The sequence below is a fragment of the Ursus americanus genome, chromosome 22, assembly GCF_024610735.1.
Source record: "Ursus americanus isolate L20-20 chromosome 22, mUrsAme1.1.p, whole genome shotgun sequence".
Lineage (NCBI taxonomy): Eukaryota > Metazoa > Chordata > Mammalia > Carnivora > Ursidae > Ursus > Ursus americanus.
In genome coordinates, this window is record NC_142148.1 from 23,028,517 (window position 1) to 23,049,714 (window position 21,198).

Genomic DNA, 21,198 nt, shown 5'->3' on the forward strand with positions numbered 1-21,198 from the left:
GGTGATCCATCTCTAGCCACCATTGCAATTGGGAATCTCCGAGTTGTGTTTACCCAAGACCATATTAGTTGTTCTTAGCCCTGCCTCTACAGGTAATCTAAGTTGTAGGTACATGAATGAGTGGCCACATAATTTTTTGTTTGTTCTAACATAGATAGACATTAGAGTCAGACTGCTCTGTATTCTTATCTTCACCCACTATTTCCTAGCTTCCCAGATGTCAGTTTCCTCTTCTCTAAAGTGTGGATAGTAAGAGTACCTGTCTCAGTCACTGGGAATGATTAAGTGAGCTCACATTCATGAAGCGCTTAGCATAGTTCTTGGCACTTGGTGAACAGTGAGTTATGGGACCTCTTTCTGGACTTGAATCACTTTTGTGGCACTGTAGACTGGGGAGAGGGGAGGCTTTGCCGAAGGTATCATTTATAAGCTATGTCTTAGAGGATAAGAAGGAGTTAGCATCCCAGTGGATAAAGAAAGGGGAAGGAATCCCGGCAGCAGTATGCTTAAGAGCTATAAGAGAGCAAGGCCTATTTGTGGAATTGCATATCGTTTACTGTGAATGGAGGGTGAGCTAAAAGTGGGGAGGTGGGAGGAGGTGAGGCCGGAAGATGACCAAGAACAGATCACAGAGAACCATGTAGAGCTCATGGAGGAGTTTAAACTTGATCCTCCACTGCTCCCTCCATCACATAATCTGGTTCCTCTGTTAAGCAGTCACATAAACGTCTTTAAGAGCAGCAACAGCAAAAAGGGGGAAGAGGGCAGCGAATTGGCCTCAAATGAACTGGCATCTCTTTAAAGCTAATATTCCTCCTCGAGAATACTATATTAATTAAACATGTGCCTTGCAAGATTCATTATTGTTTTACTTGTGTTCCCTGTTGGTTGTCTCATTCATTAATCTGCTGATTAGTAACCCTGAACTCTTGTATCTCCCCACCCCCTTTTTGGCATTCCCTTTTTAATATACTATGCTGTTCCCCCTGGGACGTAAACTCCAAGACCCGTCCCTGGCCTGCTCGTGTTTGTTTTCTTTGCCCCTTGTGCCTGCCTCTGCTATAACATTTGTAGTATGTGTTAAGTAATCCTTAAGGTAACATTTTTATTATGTCATAAAAAGTGCATGGCAAATATATTATAACTCATGGACTTTGTTTAAAAATGAACGGATAATTTATTGAGTGTGTTACATGAGCCTTGCTCCCCTCCCCGTTTCAGCGGAGACTTGCTGCTCATTTAGCCTAGCCTCCTATTGAGTGCTCCCACCCTGTGGCATGCTGGGAAAGCAGACCCGTGGTTGGCTAGAAATGACATCATAGTTTATGTACTCAATAAAAATTTAATTAAGTCATTACAGGAATTGCAGTCATCATTTAACCCTCTGATTTCTTCTGTTTAGTTTATTATTAAACATTCAGTAATACCAGTCACCAAATCCCGATGGCTTATAAAATATCTGCATGAATTTTAATAGCTTAAATAAATGGGAAAATATGAGTAACTGATATAAAAAGAACATTTTCCTTGTGGTGGTGCTGTATGTATGGGTTTTTATGAAAAGCAAAGCATTATGGAAAGGATAAGAGTTTACTAAGAGAACAGCCCAACACTCTCTGGGAGGAGTTTCTCATTCGGTTTGTCCATCCGTGTATTCATCATGGGCAGGGTGCTCCATACCGAATCATCTGGCAGTGGGAACACAGAACCTGCACGCCAACAAACAAAAGCTTAAGTGTGGGAATAAAATCCCAACAGAGGTTCACCAGAGGGAATATCCAGCTACCCTTGGCTGCTGGGCTGGCTAGAAGGGCCCGGTGGGGTGAGTCCAGTAGTTCAGGAAGCTGTTCTCACTCACCCTCACCTGTTGCCTGCAGATCATGTGTCTGCACTGATCGAGCTTCCGCCCTCTTCCAGGAAGGGCCTTTTTCATGATCTAATCCAGCCTGGGTGATGATATCTGAAAGCCATTCCTAGCTGTGGCTGCTTGCCATCACTCAGCTAGAGGGGCGAGGGAGAGGCAGCTTACAGGTCACTGGAGTTAGACTACAGGAGCAGAGGCCGTGGAGCCTTGCTCATAGGGAGTTCTGTCCCTGCTTTCCATTCTTCCTGGGTCGTAGCCAGCCGGAATGCAGGTGCATCCCAAGAGGAGAAAGTGTGTTTGTATGTAACTGGACCTTGCTGGAAATTGAGGTTTACAGATTAATGTGTTGCTGGTCTCTGGAAATGCCCTACAGGTGGTGAAGCAGATAAGCACTTGTCTAGAAATCAGGTTCCAATCCTGCCTCTGCCAGTAACTCTCTGTGTGACCTCAGACAAGTCCCTACCCTTTTAGGGTCTCAGTTCACCATTTCCTCAGAGGGATTGAGCTAGGTGATCTCTGAAGACCCTTCCAGCTCTAAAGCTCACGGGGTAGATGCAACACATAAACTAGCTCTGCTGAGCAGCTTCAGTGAATGTTCGCCTCTGAGAGATGCTCTGGCCTTTGTGTGACGTCTCTGACATCTGTTTGTGGCTCTGATTCTTCTCGCATCATGAAGAGAATAACTTGTACGGGAGTAGGGAGAGCCCCAGAATGGCTCTCAGTGGGTCTGTGTTGTAGTCCCATCATCACACTTCAGAAGGAATGAACTCTGCTCTGGCTTGTTTCTTGACTGCCTTTCCCCACAGCCCATTCTGGAAGATGGTGCAGTAAGAAGTTAGGCAGTACATATTTTTGAAATTTCAGAAACATGCAAGGTATTCAAGCAGCAAAAAAGGGGAAACAAAAGGGTGTCATTGGACAGAACACGCAATGTGTGGCACTCAGGCTCTTCTGAGGATTCAGTCATCAGCATGCCAGTCTCAAGTCCTGCTCCGAGCCAGGCCTTGGACTAGGTGTCTGTTGGGGTACCAAGATTAATCAGACAGAGTTCCTTATGACCTTTGAGCAGCTCACAGTCTAGTGGGAGAGACAGGTACATACGCAGCTCTAAACCGTGTTGTTCATCCAGGAGGAGGAGTGTGGAGGAGTGTGGACGGAGCTCTAGGAACATAAAGGCTGGAGGTCTGATTTGGCCTGGGTTGAAGGTAGGGGAGAAGGGTCATGGATTGTACCACCAGCTGCATCCAATCTCACATTTTCCAGTCTTGAGCTGGGCCATTCTCTCTTCTTTTTTGAAAATTATCCCTGACTATTGGAACTGGTTTTAGTTTTCTATAAACAAACCAGAAGGTATTACTCATAATTCATTGCATTTGCAGAGCACTTCACAGCTTACTGAGGCTTTCAGCATACATTGTTGAATTAATGAATGAATACATGCTAATTCATTTGCTGTTTAAACCAGGACTGTGTATAGGGCATTTGAAAGGCAAGGAAATAGAGAGGTTATTTGACTTGCCCAGTGTCACATTCTCTGTATACAGCAGAATTAGAACTTGAACCCAGGTTGTCGGACCGAACCCAGGTCCTTTCACTACTCCTTTCTGCTCTTCTTCAGAGACCAGTTATGAACCACAGGATTAAATCACTCAGTCTTTGATTTATGATCCAAAGTAAAATCATCCTTCTGGAGGCAGGAATCTGATGGAATGTAAGGCACATGGACTTTGGACTCAGACTGACCTGGATGCTAGTCTCAGCTTTATCACTCATTTGCTATGGGACCTAGGGCCAGTCACTTCACCTGCCTAAGGCTCAGTTTTCTGTGTCCGTAAAAATGTGACTCTCGCACACCTACCCTCTGAGTTCCAGTGAGTTAGAGGAGATGATCTCCATGAAGCACGTGGCCCATACTAGGTCCTCGGTAAATGGAGGAGATGACAGTGGGCATGGTTATGGTCAGGGTTGTTAAGCACAAATCTTATTCTCTGTGTAAAGTTCCAAGTAACTTGGTTGTTTCTAAAACCTGTCAGTTTAAATATCCAGTGAGTCCTCACTTACATACTGCACATTACACTAGGCTTTGTGCTGGGATCCCAGAGAGGAATGAAACATGGACCGGGCTCTCAAACATACTCCTAGAAGTCTGCAGGGCAGAGTTTTACTTACTGAAGACATTCAGTGAACTTCAGTCTAGACTCTGAAGGCCTACCTGGCTGTTCTCTGAGACAAGTTCTACCCGGGTGTCCATGGTCTCCCTGGAATTGTATTTCAAAACAGTCTCTTAAGATTAACAGTCTTACTACTTCAGGCCAGCTTATTTTCTCTTCTTCTTCACGGTCTCAGGGGCTCTCCTTTCTCCTCAGCATCTCCCTCAGGGTCCTGCCTCTCTCCCTCGTCTTCGCACCTCTGACAACTTCCTTCTGTTTTTCACCACCACCAGCTCCTTTGAGTAGCCCCAGACATCTCCTAACCTGGCTCCAACATACCTTTGCAGCGCTTCCTTCCCATTCACCTTCCCTGGCATTCCACAAACATTTTCTTTCCTGCCTCTGCACCTTGGCACACCTTGTTCCCTTTGTCTGGAATGTCCTCTCTCCTCCAAGGTCCACCTAAGTGTTACCTCCTGGAGAACTCTTCGCCTACTCCCAGAGCAGAGATCGTCTGTACTAAAATTCATTTATTGCTTGCCACTTTTGGATAGAATTTGAGGCAACATATTGCAGTTTAATTATTTTTTACATGTTTGTTTTTCCATAATAGACTATGTGCTCCTCCCCCTAAGAAACCATTTCTTACACTTTCTGTTCGGAGGGTCTAGCACAAAGCCTGACGCGTACTTAGGGCTCAGCTCATTAAACTGAGTTACTGCTTTGTGTAATTTGGGATCAAAACCTGAAAGAAACTTTCAAATTGGGGAAAATCCTGGCAGATCATGGAAATGGGAATGGACTAGAAGTTCGACCTGTTAGGGGCCTTCTCTCTTTGTTTTACTAAGAGTCTGTGATAGTTAAGAAGCAGAAATCATATTTTTTTGTTTTTTCCCCCTTTTTTTCATACTTTTGTTTTTGTCATTTTGTTTCTGTAGGTTAATTCTTATATCCTGAAGAAGAACATGATCCTTATGACAAATAATTTCTATGCAGCAATCTTGGGATATGATGAGGTAAGATCATTTGCCAAGCCTTAAGCAGAACATTGGCTTTCCCCAACAAAGCCTTTTTTTTTTATTTATTTAAATTTTAATTAGTGAACACACAGTGCAGTATTGGTTTCTGGAGGAGAATTCAGGGATTCGTCACTTACATAGAAAGACTTTTGATGAGAAACTCTGAGGGAACCTTCAGGGGACATCGTCGCTACCTACCGATATGGCTTAGAATTTGTTTCCTCATCTTCATTCACTTGACAACGGGATGGACTATGCCCAGCAGTTTGCCTAGTGCTTGGGAAAAAAACCACGATATAATATGGTCGAATCATTCAAGTAATAGCATTTATTGACTCCCTTGTGGGGTGCTGGATGTAGGGGCAAAGGCAAATCAGTCACTGTTTCAGCCTCTAGAGATAGGAAGCCATACACATATAAACAGCATGGGCTGCCAGACAAATCACACACTTTTGTGGCTTTCATTATAAAAGCAATACATACTCATTTCAAAAACTCATAAAACTGCACATAAGCAGTTGAAGTAAAAAATAGAAGGCCCCTTTCCTGTCCTGCCCAATTCCCTCTCCCAGAGGAAAACTTTGTTAATAGTTTATTGGGTGTCCTTCCAGACGTTATGTTTGCATACACAGGCACCTATGTATTTTCTTTACACAATGGAAGTTACACTACATACACTATTCTGCACCTTGCCTTTTTCGCTGAACAATGTATCTTAGGCCCCCTTACACATCAGAACATTGTAAAATATACATAACATCATATTTACTGTTTTTAAGTGCACATTTTAGTGACCTTAAGTACACTCACATTATTGAGCAATTGTCCCCACCATCCACCTCCAGAACTTTATCCATCTTCCCAGACTGAAGCTCTGTACCCATTAAACCCTTACTCTTCCCTCAGCCTCTTCCCAGCCCCTGGTCACCACCACCTTCTGCTTTCTGTCTCTCTGAATTTGAATACTCTGAGTACCCCATGTAAGTGGAATCATGTGGGTTTTATTCTTTTGTGACTGGCTTATTTCACTTAGCATAATGTCCTCAGGGTTCACACGTGTGGTAGCTTCCATCTTATCTTTTTCTCCCCACTGTTATTATGGAAATGTCAAACACATCAAAAAGGTAGAAGAATGGTGTAATGAACACCTGTATGCACACTATCAGGGTTCATCATACCTCATCTTTTTAACAAAACATGTGCTGTTATGCTCATTTGCAAGTACCACCCCTTCTGGGAAACAGGCCTGGAACTTCCCTGGGCTCAGCTCCTTCCGCCTGCCCTGGACTCTGCAGCACTTGCTCCGCTAGTGTTAACTGTCACCCGGGCTGGGTGGAGACTCCTTCCGGGTCGTGGCAGTGTCTGCTGTGTTTGCATTACTCTTGCCTGGCGTGGTACCTGGCCTGTGGTGAGTGAGGAATGAGGAAGGGAGGAAAGGCATAAAGGATGAAAGTAAGAAACGAGTTCAGGCTGGAGGAAGTGTTATCAGTCTGAAGATAATAATTAAAGCCAGGAGATAAGCTTACAAAAATAGGACTAGTTAAAATTGAGGTTTCCTGATTCTTAGTCCGCCAGAGATTTGTAGAAAACAGGAAGGTTTATCGGAGAGCAATTTAGATTGCATACCACACACGTCATTGATTTAACGTGAGCTTTGTGGGAGTGGGGTGGGAGTTGAGAAACACTGCTTACATCTAAACATTAATTGTTAAATTAGATCCATTCTGACTTCAGAAACCTTACAGTGTATAGAAAAATGCGGCTTAGAATTGAAGAAATAGAATTCTCTATTAGCTAGCTTTTGTGTGAGGATTTATTGCAGCCAGCTCAGCTGATTACTTTCAGCAGTATTAATAAAGATGTTCTGAATTGTGTCTCTTTTCCGTCCCTCCCATCCCAGTCCATGCTGGCAGAGCCACCTCACAACATGCCTGGTCACAAGAGTCACCTGGGGAGCTCTTCAAATCTAATTCCTGAGCCCCTCTCTGAAGATTCCAGGTCAATCGCAGTGGGGCCTGGTATTTAGCAAGCACCTCAGGTGACTCTTAAGAGTCGGAAAGTTTGGGAAATATACTGATTACCTGGGATGCTTTTAGAAATACCCGTGTTTGGATGTACTGTATGGTGACTAACATAATATAATAAAAAATCATTATTAATAAAAAAAAAAAATACCCGTGTTTGGACCCCGTCTCCCAAAAGTTCTAATTTAACTGCTGTAGGTGGGCATCTGTTGTAAAAGTTCCTCAGTAATTTTAATGTGCATGCACATCACGTAGGTAAAATTTAGATCTGACTTGGCAAGTCTGGGGCGAGGCCTGAGGTTCTGTGTGGCGGACAAGCTGCAGGTGATGCGGTGCAGCCATTCTGCAGACCACACTGGGAGTCACGGGTTCTAGAGGTTCTAGAGCTGTGCTGTCCAAGACTAGCCGGATGAGGCTCTTTGTTGTTGTCGTCGACGCGGGACTTGAACTCACGATCCTGAAATCAAGCCCTGAACTGAGATCAGCAGTTGGACGCTTAACCGACTGAACCAACTAGGTGCCCCTACGTGTGGCTATTTTGATTTAAAGTCCTTAAATAAAATGGAAAATGGAGTCACGCTGGTTACATTTCACGTGCTCGATAACTTTGTGTGGCTAGTGGCTGCTGTACTGGACAGTGTGGCTATAGAACATTTCTGTCCTCACAGAAGGTTCAGTTGGACAGTGCCGTTCTGCAGCACCCTTTCCCTAGGCTGTTGCTTGGGTTGTGCCCCTACCCTGGCCACTTTTGGAACCTTCCTGTTTTCTGCTGCATTAAGTCCAGATTCCTCCATGGAACTTCCGGGCCTTCTGTCAACTGTCCCCGTCGTGGCATGTCCTATCCACTGTTCTCTCCCACTGCTTTTGAGTGTGTAACCTTCTTTCCAAGTGAGACCATCTGCCCCACTGCCCCACAGACATGCTGTACCTGCCTGAAGCTCTCCTGGACAGCTAGGTTTGGAGGGCAGTGGCCGAGTCTGTCAGCTTTGGGCCTGGTACCATGTAGGCCCTCTCTTTGTAAATGTTCAGTGAACCAGTATATTCTCTCTTGCATAGGATGTGGCTCTCCAGATATTCTCCAGTCTTAAAGGTCCCCTTCTCCACAAAGCTTTCCCTGACCTCTCTAGATCTGTGTTTGTTTATTCTGAATTTCAACCTCATCCACCCATCCACCCACCCACCCATCCATCCGTCCATTAAACAGGAAGAAAGTGCCTACCATGTGGGATGCACTGGGAATGTTTGGTGAATAAAACAAACATGGTGTGGTTCTTTCCCACTGGAGCTCACCTTCTAATGGGGAGACAGGCAGTAAATAGGTAAACAAGCAAATGTCTAGTTACAAATAGAGTGTCCTAGAAGCTAAGACTGAAGAGTGAGGAGTCAGCCATGTACAGAGCCTGCCTTGGAGTCTCCCTGTACAGGTTGGCAGTTGTTCACTCTCTAGGATTTGATCCTGTGCTGCTGTTCGGTGTGCACCAGCCTGGTCCTTCAGCTAGATTGCAAACTGCCTGCGAGCTGAGAGCATTTTGCTGTCATTCTGCGTTCTCAGCGTCATGCTAAGCATGTAGTGGTGTCACAAATCAGTCTTCTCTGAGTGAGACCGCCACTCCGAAGCCTTAACCATAACCGGGACACTCAAGGCACAGGCTTCCTCTCAGTTACTCTAGACCTAGGTGTCTTCATCTCCTGAAGGGTGCTTTTTTGTGTCATGAGGGAAAACAGGCAGGCCCCCAAGTAGATTGTGGGAACATTGCTATGCAAACTAATATCTGGCTGTCAAGCACCCTTTTTCCTTTTCTGATTTCTCTCTCAGACCGGTCTCCCATTTGTTTTCGTTGACATACTAGCGGTTTGGTGGGGAAAAGGCTGAAGTTGGGCTCACTGATTTATTCAGCCATTTTTATTGCACCCCCCACTCTATGCCAGTACTGCGTCCTAACTAGAGCTAGTCAGGCACCATCCCTTGACCTCCCCAGTGCATTCTGGTCCTGAGTCTACCACCAATTAGCTAGTTAACCTCTAAGCCTCTGTGTACTTATCTTTCAAATGGGGATAATAATATCTGTTCTTCTTGGCATACGTAGTCATTAGGAGCCAGGTGTTTGAAGGAACTGACAGCCTGGAACAGTCAGGTGTTATCACTGTTGATCTGAGTCCTGAGTCATCCTTTTCTTTCTGACTGATTATGGACTTGTCCCTTCCCAGCCATCTCCCCCCATTGCCAGGGGTGCCTGTTTGCAGCAGGCTGTGGCTCCCAGGGCTTTTGCTGTCCTTTGCTCTGTGCTCGTTCTCTAGGTCCTCATGACACCCGCTCCCACTGCCCTTCCTTCCTCTGTAGCACATGTGGGTCTCTGCCAGCAGCCCTCCAGCTTGTGCCCAGGGCACTTCAGACACAGGCAGGCTGATGTGTTAGCAAATAGCTTAGAGAACGGTGATGTGCCTGAGCTTGTTCTTGGGCCCTGTCCCCATCTGCCAGAAGAGGCTGGTTTGCCTGACTCAGCCATTGTGCCAGCACAGTCTCTTAAGCTGGGGAATTATAGGGATGTGTAGCAGGGGGCATTTGGAACAGGTTGAATGTTTTTCCACCAAACTGTCAGCACCCCATCCTGGGCTTGGCCCTTCGTGGCAACAGGCCTAAAGTCAGACATCATATGCTGCCGTGTCCCAGAGGCCAGTGCACAGCATCACATTGAAGACATGATCTGGGGTCTTCGTGTAATGTTTTGCCACTTCCAGAGCCTGTCATGGCCATGATCTCTGAATTCTCACAGCAGTCTGTGGGCTGGGTCTTACTGTGTTTGGCTCATGAGGAACTGAGGCTCAGGAAGGGCTGGTGGCTTTCCAGGGGCCACACAGTCAAGTGACAGAGCTGCCGTTTGAACCTAGGTGGTCTGATCCCTAGATCTCACTGTTGTTTCAGCTATAGCCGCAGCTACCTGCCAAAGCAAGCGCCTGATCCTTGTATCTGACATACTACACGTAACAAAATGCCTTTACGTGATCTCACTTTCATGATGCAAAGATGCTGTGTGTAGGGCAAGCACTTTCATCTCTGTTTCATAGCTGAGTAGTGAATTGCCCGCCGTCTCTGAGCTTGGTAGTGACAGAGCCAGGACTTGGTCCAGCCTTCTGACCTGTAAGGCCTAGTCGGTGCTTTGTGTGGTTCCACATTCACTTGGCACCTGGACACAGCAGCTTCTCGGTGCCTTTCCCTTCAGTCACCCTCACCCCACAAAGCAGGACCCTCCTCTCTCCTTCCTTTAGAGGTCCAAACTAGAAAATGGCTCTAGTCCATGGCCCAGGTGCTGATTAGTCTCTGTGATATATGGGCTTCTCAACAGAGCTGTCGCCCGTGCTACAAAGGAAAATATTAGATACACACAGGCTCTGAGCATTCCCTCTGGCCCATGGCAGTCCTGCTGAACAGCCTATTCCTCTAGTTGAGGCAGGGCCAGCCGTGGCCAACCCAGAGATGGGTGACAGTGAGGCCGAGGTGCCCGGTTTCCTTTCCCAGAGAGCCAGCTGCCTTGCAGATGTGTGCCCTTGGACCAGGAGAGAAGGTGCAGTCTATGCCCACCTCTGTTTCTGGGAAAAAATACCCACCCACTACACTCTGTGCCCATTCCTTGCAGATAGCAGTAGGAGTACTGTGCCACCGTTTCTCTTCTTGGCCTCACAGGTATTGCTGGGTCAAGTACAGTGTGGGGGAGTAGAGGGAGCTGTGGCCTGGGAGGGCAGCCAGACATGAACCCCATCTCTACATTACTCTTAGCCAGTCACTTGGCCCCTCTGGCTCCCGTGTCCTTCCTCTGCATAAAATGAAAGAGTTGGACCAGATGCTCTCTGAAGACCCCTTCCGGCTCTACCATGTAGCTGCCCCGTTTCTTTCTTGTGGTGTCTGTAAGGTCTTTCCAATCCGATTCTGTGGTTGCCAGCATGTTCACAGTATCCCCAGCTTTTGTATGTATGACTGCCATACTCCCCGCAAGACCAGTTGTACTCTGTGTTGCAGGGGATCCTTTCAGATGACCATGGGCTGGCTGCTGCCCTCTGGAGAACCTTCTTCAACCAGAAATGTGAAGACCCTCGGCACCTTGAGTTGTTGGTGGAGTATGTGAGGAAGCAGGTGAGCAACCCTACCCCTCCCCTCCAGAGGCTTATGGAAAGCAGGTCTTTGCTGAGGTCTGGAGATGCTGGACTTTGAGAGGATTGTGAGAGGTTGAGTTCCCAGAGGCTGGTCTGAGGGAATTCTAACTACATCCTGTCAGCAGCAGGTGCTGATGAAGAGCACCTTCTGTGTGTCCAGCCATGAGCTAGGCAGGGAGTGGGGAATGGGATAGAAGAAGAACTGAGTAGTCTGCTCTCAGAAACTTTTAGGCATTCATTCACTACACATTTGATTGCGTGTTATGTGTCCAGTGCTGTGCGAGACCCCGGGCACACACAGTCCTGTAGGATATAGGAATGGGGTACAGTGTAGTTACCCACTGTAGCCACTTCTGTCCCCACTTTGAAACTCCAGCGTTCATGTTTCCTGCTCCTGATTTCTAGCAGGACTGGGCTCCAGGCAGCATTCCATAGACATCCCTCAAGCCTCTTCCCACTGAGTGCTAGCCACAGTCAAGTAGGGTCCCCCTACTTCATTCCCTACCCCCTCGTCCCCTGGGGCTCCCTGGCACCAGAATTTCTAAGAGAAAACTCCAGAGTGGGGACTGCTTAACTATATAGTTTTCCTTGAAACCATGGCTACTTCATTTCTTGATCTCTCTGCCCCCTGATCCTGTATTGATGGAGAAACCCACACTTTATAGATGAGTGAGTTGAGTGGCAGAGAAGAGGAACATAGAGGCTTTTCCAGGGTCTCCCAGTGAGTCAGCCTGCACAGCTGGCCTACAACTTCAAGCTGGTGATTCATGGAGCCACTAGAGGCCTTTGCTGCTCCAGACAGCTCATCAGCTCAGGCTGTCCCATGAGTCACACCTTTGCTTCATGGGCCTGGCCCTGGAGTTGAAGGGGCCTCACCCCACAGTTATTCTCTTATTCACCTGTATCCACGGCCTTCAAGCCTTCAACAGCCAGGAAGGGGAAGGCCAGGCCCTGGCACTTAGGGAGAAGACAGGGCTAGCAGGAGCAGCTTGCCAATTGTTGGAAAAACCACACAGTGGGACTCTTCAGACCCAGAGGGTAGAGAATCCCAGAAGCCAGGACTTCTGTTTGACCATTTTTCAGATCTGCCAGAGCTGGGAGAAGGCACTGTGGCCAGAGGGCTCCACCCACAGAGACCTCTCGAGACTCACACTGTTGACTGGACTCACCGTCAGACACAAGTAGCAATTGGCAAAGCAAATGCTGTGTTTTTTGAGAGACCAGCCTAACTTTTCAATCTGCCATGGTGGGCTTGTGCCAGGGGCCACAACAAGGGCATAGCTGGGGCCTTTTCGAGGGCCCTAAAAGAAGGGACTGCACACCAGTCCCCTATAAGAAGTCCCATATTGTCCAATGAGAGGCAGGCAATAGGAAAACAGTGATCTGGCTCTTAGGGAAGGAGGGAGCTTTGATGGGGACCTGGTCCTGTCAGCAAAATTTCTGAATATCTGCTGTGCCAGGCACTCTGTTGAGAAAGCAGAGATTCATAGGACCAGACCTGCCCTCGAGCCAGCTTGTGGTCTGGTGAGGGAGCCAGTCAGGCACAAGGCTAACCCTGGAATAAGTCAGTCTGTGATGTGATACAGGTAGGAACAAAGTGCTGTGGAAGGCCAAAGAAAGGTGAGACTAGGAGTGAGCAGATAAGGAAGGACCAGGAAGCTGGGCCCTCAACAGACTAGTCCTGTGCCATGATCCTAGTTGGTCTGGTGGGTAGCCCAAGAGCCAATCAGAGGTTATGTTGAGATTTTCAGTGCAGAAGGTGGCCAGAGAGGTGACATTAGGTACAGAAATGGAGCTGTTGGAAAGAGGAGTATATTTTAGTCAAGGTAATGGTAATGGGTCACTTGCTCTCCTTGCACTGGAAGTCAGCTGGATGTGTGGAAATCTAGACCTGAGGTATATGTGAGAGATGGGTTGAGTCCAAGGGTCAGCAGCCTGAAGGTGAAACAACAGGAGTGAAAGAATTCTTGGAAGAGGGAGATGATCCAAGGACTAAGATGAGGCCTGGACTCCTGCCCCTGTTCTCCCACATGCCTTCTCACCCCCCAGTGGAGCTTCATCTTTTCTGAATCCAGTGCTCACTCCTGATGTGATCCGGCTGTCCCCTTGATTTTTCCTGTCCACTTGAAAGTATTTCTCATTCTGCTGTTCTTACTAGCAGCAGCCCGGGGGATCCTCCCAGAGACCACCTTTATCTCCTGAGACTTGGCCACTCATTAGATCACCTGCTTCTTGCAGAACTGCCCAACCTCACCTTCCCTGCAGCTGCTCCCCATTCTCCATCTCAGGTGTCCCTTTTCCACTTGCTGTTCAGGGGGACAAACTCCCCCAGCCATCCTAGTGGGCAAAGCTGGACCCACTGGTCAGCATGGCTGCCCACTAATTGTGGGGTCGGAGCTCACTAGAGGACAGTAAAGGCATACGTACTTAAAATTTTAAAAAGTTCCAGTGACTACAGTGTACATATGTTGTATCATTTAATCTCTTCATGAGTCCTGTGGGGTACATGTTACTGTCCCCTCTCTCAGACAAGGAAACTTAAACCTCAGAGAAGGGAATGGACTCACCTTGAGTAGCATCACTACCCTGAATAGACGGATAAAACTCACACACATCCCAAGGACATGTCTCCCCCAGTACATCCTCCCTAGGAAGTTCTTGCAGTCCAGAAAGTCAGGGCTTGTGTGTCTGTTTGTCTATTCAGGGGTATGATGGGGAGTTACCTACAGCCTTCCCAATGAGCTTCCCCAGTAAATCGTTTCTCCCAACCCACTTGAATGAAATAATCTGGGAGATCAGAGACCTGCTGTCCTGGGAGCTGGGATAGTCAGACTCCCCCCCCCCCCCCGCCCCGGCACAAGGCCCCTCCCCGTCCTCTCCATTTGGAGGCTGGTTCCTTATGCCATCTTATGTCTCTCCTGCCCGTGTCCCTGTTCCCCCTGTTGCAGATGCAGTACTTGGACTCCATGAATGGTGAGGATCTGCTTCTGACAGGGGAGGTGAGCTGGCGCCCTCTTGTGGAGAAGAATCCTCAGAGCATCCTGAAGCCCCATTCCCCAACTTATAACGACGAGGGTCTTTGATAGGCTGGTGCCTCTGAACAGCTGGCCAGCTGGCTTTGAGGAACTGCCAGGAGAGAGGTGCTAGTTTGGCCCCGAACCCTGCAGAAAGTGGCCTGAACTGACCTTTGAACAGCATCTGTCAAATACCTGGCCCCGTTTGTGTTGATTTTCCTCTTAGTAATGCCCAGGAGTCTGATCTGGTGGGGTACAGTGCTGGGAGAACCCTTAGCTCTTCTGAGGTATCCTCCCCCACAGGAGAAGCCTGGAGCAAGAGCTCCCCAGCACACACTCTCCTGGTCCCCTCTGGTGACTATGTGATTGACAGCTTTTCCCAAAGGCAGAGGGATGGGGATAGGTTAGAAAGGGGGTACTTCCACCAAGGGTCCACCACGGCCAAGGGGCAGTTTGGAATGCTGCTGAGTCAAGACGGGTAACCACGCTCTGTCCTCTGGCTTTGAGCCATGGGGTTGAGTTGGCCATTAAAAGAATCAGAGACTTATCTCTGCCATGGCTCTTCTTTATTCCAGGGTTTTTAGAAACTTATCTGAGATGGCAGTTACCATAAGCTGAGGACCACCACCCAGCTCAGTTAGAGACAGGGAGGGTGAGAGTGTCAGGAGGGTCTCTGCCGCTGCTTTTGTCTCCAGTTCACGGAGATATCACTGTTCTGGCCAAGCCATAGCCTGCCAGGCTCCATCCTCTGGGACCCAGGAGGCCTCTGATGGCCAAGGGGCTTGAAACATCCTGAGTCTTTTGGAAAGAAGCTCCAAGAACATAGGTCCCTTTGTCACTTGCCCGCTGAACGAGGTGAGGAACATGCTCTCTTTCCTCTCTTGACTCCCTTTATGTGAGATACTGGGCAGAAGAGGAGAAAATTCTTTCTGGCTTCGTTGTACCGGCCCAGCCCCGTGCCCCCCTTTCTAGCCCCGTCCCAACTTCTGGAGCATGTGCTGCAGGGCCAGCTCGGTCTTGCACTTGCGGATCAGTCCCCTCCTTCCTGAGTGTGGGTCATCTCTTGGGGGATTTCTTTGCATTGAAGAAAGGGGGCGGGGAACCATAGTGCCCCTCCCTCCCCCATCAAACTTCTTTCATTTAACTTGCTATAAATGAGTCATATAAAGAAATTCTATATGGGTGAGGTATATCCCACTTCTGTGAAAACATTACAAATCAGACCGCCTTTTCTGAGTTTATTTAAGATGCTTTTGTTGCGAGCAGAGTTCTAGAGTGAAGCCCCCTCTGTGTGTGTGAGATAGTAACACCTTGTAACTCATTACAGCTGGGCACTATTTACATAAACCAGAGCTGAGCCAGGCAGGAATTTGCTGATTAATTTATTTTTAATGGAGTGAAGTATACCATGCACCAAAATAAACTTTACTGTGTGTACCTAACTGCTCCTGGAATGGATGGAAAAATTAATGGAACAGATTTTGGCTCCCAACTCCACACATTAATTCATATATAAAAGTTATTTGAGCCTTAACCCATTTGCTGCCCAGGGCAGCTCCCCAGCCACAGATCCCAGCCCACAGCACCAGTTCAGCTACTGGGCTTGCTTGAGAATCACAGAACTGCAGATTTAGAAGAAACTTTAGAGGTCACTTAGTCCAGCCTCGGTCCAGAACTTGACTCCCCTTCTCAGCATCCCAGTTGGCCTCTGTCCATACAGGCCGTTTATGAATCCCTCTGCCTGCAGAGCCAAGTCGTGTCCATAAGCTGAGTAATCATGAAACAGTGTGCCTTGTAATACGGAGCTGCGTTTTGAAGAGCCGAATTGGCTCTATCAGGTCGGGGATGTCCCAAAGCCCTCACTTCCAGACTGTCGGTGTCTTTCACCCACTACACACCACCTTCCCCTTCAAGATAAAATCCAGGCTCCTGGAGGCTGCAGGGCTCTTCTTGATTTGACCTGTGCTTGTTTCTGAGTCTGGAATTCGTTCTTCGCTGAGCAAACTGAACCGCTTGGGGTTACCTGAAGAGATGACCCTGTATGTTTCCTCTACCTGAATCCTTGCTTCCCCTTCTGACTAGAGAAATCCCATGTGTGCTCACGTACCCACCCTCTGTCCAGCCTTGTCTGCCCCAGATGCAAACTATGGCTGACACAGCCTTCTCCATCCTGCACTGTGAGCTCCTTCAGAGTGGGCACTGTGTTTGGATCAGTCACCTTTGTTTTTCTAGTGCCCCAGGAATGCCTGGCTCACAGTAGGCATCAGTATAAGCTTGGACAAATGAAAGAAGGAATGCATGACTAGATCATCAGTCATTATCAGTACAAGCCCAACGAAAAAGTTCCTTTCTGGATCATTCTCTGACCTACAGTTCCGCTTATTTTAATAATTCAGTACAAAATACCTCCATTGGCCTTTGCATAGGAACAAAAGCTAAATGTTCATTCTGTAGCTACATGTTTTTCTTTCTCTCTCTCTTTTTAAGTAATCTCTACACCAACATGGGGCTCAAACTTGCAACCTCCAGACCAAGAGTCACATGCTCCACTGACTGGGCCAGCAAGGCGTTCCTGTAGCTACACATATTTCTACTGTAAATTGTTATTACACAAAACAAGTGAAGGACATTTCTTGCCCTCAGGGAGATTGCTCTTTAGAAATAGTTTTGTCATTCATTTATGTTTCCAGAAAGGATCACAGCAAATTAAAAGACACAGTTATAATAAAACTGCAAAAATGATTAGAACAAGTTTAAAAGATAAGATGCAAGTATTGGGAGGTGGGAAAGGGAAATAATCATGTCAGAAAACCTGTACTGCTAATAACCAATTTTCATGGGATTTTTTTTTTTTTTGGTAATTTATAAAGTAGTTTTAACACATTATCTCAATGTTCCTGTAAAATAGGTATCCTCATTGTTCTTACCCCCTTTCTACAGGTGAGGGGACTAAGGCTCAGCTTATCCAGCCACAGGAAGAAGGGGCCCAGCGTGCCCCAGTTCCCATCTTCCAACCCCAGGGCCCTTGCTGTCTCCCCATCCCACACTGCCCCCCACAGGTCAGCGAGGAAATCTGCAACTGAGTATAAAACCTTGCTCTGAGCTTCCTGGGAGCCAAAGGCAGAAATGGAAGTCAAGGTTCTGAGTCCCCACTGTCACATAAAAGAAAGTATACTTATTCATCAGAAGAAATGTTTCAGAGAAGAATGTATTATGGGGATTTTAAATGAGAAACACTGAACAATGCAGTGAAGTACCTCTAAGATTTCAGTTTTGCCCATATGTTTGAGAACCATAAATAATTGCTGTTTATTACATCAAACGGAGATAAAGGCCAACACCCCCGTTCAGCCAGTATGTTTTGCATTTCTGTTCTGTGTCAGACACTGCTTGGTATTTTCACTTGTTTTCTATTTTAATGTTCAGTGACAAAACTGTGCAGTAAGTGTTATTAAGCTCCTGTTACCTTTGAGGGAAACTACATGAAGCTCAGGGGGGCCCAAATTGACTCTGCGTGCAGAACTCAGGTGGTTCTGAGACCCAAGTCCAATGCGTGTAGTTTCAGAGAAGGAGTACTGGGTGGGGAAAGGGACCATTGTGCTACAGTTTAAAAGTAAAAGGAATCCTTTGGCAATATTCCAGCCACGTGGGCTTGTGTGGACACATTCTCATACCAACAGGAAAAATCAGAACAAGGGGGTTAGACCTCAGAAAAGCCCTGGAGGGAGTCGGGACATAAGCGATGGGCAAGGTTTAGGTAGGTGGAAAGAAGAACAGGAAATGAGCTGCCTAGGGGAAGGCACGGAGTAGGAAGCTTCTTCAGACTCAAGTGGGCAAGCTGAGTGGTTTGCTAAAGGCAGAAAGGGTTGCAGACAGCCGGGTGGGGCTACGAGTGGGGGGTGGCCTGGGTAACGCTGCGCCCGGGCAGGCATTCCGGGTAAGGACGGTGACCTGCTGGGAGTGAAGATGTACAGAGGTATGCAAGGTAGATCGGCTCGGTCAGGAACCAGCTATCTAGGCTTGGAGGCCTGGGGGCTGATTGTAGGAATTCTGAGGGAAGCTCAAACTCCAGAGATATTTCAGAGCAATCATAGGGACTTGATACCTCCCTGCTCCTGGAGCCTGGAGAAAGCCGTCTAGAGCTCTCCTGTGAACCAGAAGATGGCGATGTCAGGCAGAAGAGGGAAGCTCGAAAAGAAGAATTCTCTGTGCTGTGTTTTTGCCAAGCGCCAGTTACATTATCCCACGGGATGGATGGGACAGGGATTATCACCCCCATTATGCAATAGGGGAACAGCTCCATAGAGAAGCTGCCACAAACTGGTACAAGGTGACCCTGTAGCAAAGCTGAACAGCCTCTTCTCTTTTGAGCCCTCCTCCATTGCTTTTGGTGTATGTTGGTTGTATCTGTATGGGAAACAACCAGGTGGAAGGTGCTCCAGGGAGGGCAAGAGAGGGGCTGGACTTCAGGGGATGATTAGGATGGAGGGGCTAAAGACTTTGGCCTTGACTTGCGTGTAGAAGGGGCACTTGAAATCATGAAAGTGAATGATTTCCCAGAGGTGAAATGTAGAGGGCTGACCAGGGACTGGGGTGGGTGTGGGAGAAAGCATTCAGGGGTGGGGTGGGGTGGGAGGGGGAGGAGTAGGAAGAGCAGGAACCAGCATAGGAAGTAGAGGCTGGGGTAGGAGTCAGGGGAGAGGAATCTTCGAGAAGGAGGAGGTTCTTAATGCTGCATGCTGCAGAGTTGGAGTTGGGGCCAGGGAGTAAGTGAATGAGGCTTTAGAGTATTCCAGGAATGAGATTTTTGAGAGAATACAGAGATTGCAGAGGGTTAAGAAGGCAGGGTATGGCAGCAGCCGTGGTATCTTGGTAGGTGCCTAGCTGAAAAGAAATGGAGAAAAATTGGGCAGGAGTTAGGAGAGTAGGGTAAGAACTAAGGTGTTTGCAGCACAGAAGAAAGCTGAAGATGGGCTTGGGGGTGAGGAAGAGCCTGATTAAATGTGAAGCACTCAGTGGAGTAGGAGACCTCCCATAAATGTTAGGAATTATTAGATCACTCTGGAAGTGGGAGCCTGGTCTTGAGAACAAGAGCCTGGCTTTGGAGGGGAGGAAGGAACTTTTTCCTGAGACTAGAGATTGGAGCACAGATGGGGACAAGGGATTTCTGAGGTGAGGGCTGAGAGGGGAAAGGCCAACCAATGCTAGTCTCGATGCCCAAGGAACCTAGAGTTATCAGCCATCGGGGTGAAGGGAGACAGAGTGGTGGGCAGAGAACGAGACGGTCCCAAAATGTTTGAACTCTTCCCTTGGGAGCAGTCCTCCTGTACTTGTTTCCCTGGTTCTGCCTACTTCTAGCCTCCCCACAGCATCCCGCTATGTCTTGCCCACCCCCACCACTGGGTTTTGCCTTAGCGAGGGGTAAGCCAGACCCCAGGCCCTGGCCGTGATCCTCTGCCCACTCACCCCTGCCCCAGTGTTAACCACCCATGGCAAATCACCTGTGGCTTCCAGGAGACTTCCCTGGAGCCATGCTGGTGAACCCAGGACCTGACATTACAGGTCAGTACTTGAAGACTCCCTACTGAGGGGAGAAAAGATCCTAGAGATCCTGACTGGAGAATTCCCAGGAAGGCAGTCTTCAAGTACTGACCTGTAATGTCAAACAGCGATGGGGGGAAAAAAGGTGATGGAATATATGAGTGCTAGAGGAGACCTCCAGCCCAGCCTTCTTACTTTATACATAGGAGGCTGTCATCCTGAGAGGCTCACTCAAGGTTCACAGTTGTGAACCAGAGCCATAGGCTTGTGCTGGGTTGTTTCTTCCTAATTTTCTCTCTCCCTGTGGCCAGAAATGTCTCTTTACCTTCCAGTTACCATCTGAGAAAAAGCCTGCCGCAGGGCTATACCCTGGTGGAGATGAGGGGTGGAGACATGGTTGCTCTAAGGTTCCGGAATGGGTCATGAGCTCTAAACCCCAAAGCACATGGTTTATACCTTGGCTTAACCTGTGTCTTATAATTATTTATGAGTCTGCCTTCCCCACTAAACTGTGAGTTCCTCCAGGGCAGAGAACAAGTCTTACTCATCTTTGGGACCACAGTGCTGCCCTAAAGGAGGCATTAAATACATATTGGATGAACTGGATGGACAGAGGGAGGGGAGAGGTTGGGATAGGATGGGGAGGGTGAGGTAGCTGGACTAATAATGTTGGGGGCTTAAGAGACCATTAGATAATATCTCCTCCCAGGTTCAAAATGAATTGAGAAATAAGACATAAGAGACAGACAGACAGACATGAAAACTGGTTTTTTTTTTTTTTAAAGATTTTATTTATTTATTCGACAGAGATAGAGACAGCCAGCGAGAGAGGGAACACAAGCAGGGGGAGTGGGAGAGGAAGAAGCAGGCCCACAGCAGAAGAGCCTGATGTGGGGCTCGACCCCGGATCGCCGGGATCACGCCCTGAGCCGAAGGCAGACGCATAACCGCTGTGCCACCCAGGCGCCCCGAAAACTGGTTTTTTACCAATATTTCTGACAAAGCTGATTGAAGAATGTAGTTTTCACTCTCAGGCCAAATGTGCTTGTTAATAACCTCCTAAAACTTGGGGTGCCTGGGTGGTTCAGTTGGTTGATCGTCCAGCTCTTGATTTTGGCTCAGGTCATGACCTTGGGGCTGTGGGATTGAGCCCCAATGGCAGGCTCCGCGCTCAGCAGGGAGTCTGCTTCTCTCCTTCCTTTCCCTCTGCCCCTTCCCCGGGCTCTTCTGCACATGTGCTCTCTTTCTCTAAAATGAATAAATAAATCTTTAAAAAAAAAAAAAAAAAAAACCTCCTAAAACTAACCATGCTTACCTCCACCTCCCCACCCCTCCCCCAAAGAGCAGACCTCTCCCTCCCCGTTACAGGGGCAGAACTTCCTCTGGAAGTTTACCATGTAGATCAATGAAGAATATGCTATCTTTGCCTACAACAGA

At 47.7% G+C, this 21,198-nt stretch overlaps 1 protein-coding gene across 2 annotated transcripts in view; it reads left to right on the top strand.

Annotated features, from left to right (window-relative positions):
* The window catches only part of UQCC1 (ubiquinol-cytochrome c reductase complex assembly factor 1), a 91,823-nt gene extending 77,409 nt beyond the window's left edge, over positions 1-14,414 (top strand). For both annotated transcript variants that reach the window (XM_045806094.2, XM_045806099.2), the window contains 3 exons: positions 4,953-5,030; positions 11,073-11,186; positions 14,155-14,414. In XM_045806094.2, coding sequence (XP_045662050.1) covers positions 4,953-5,030; positions 11,073-11,186; positions 14,155-14,289 — 327 coding nt within the window. In that variant the 3' untranslated portion in view covers positions 14,290-14,414. The remainder of the gene's footprint in view (positions 1-4,952; positions 5,031-11,072; positions 11,187-14,154) is intronic.
* Positions 14,415-21,198: the final 6,784 nt, after the last annotated feature.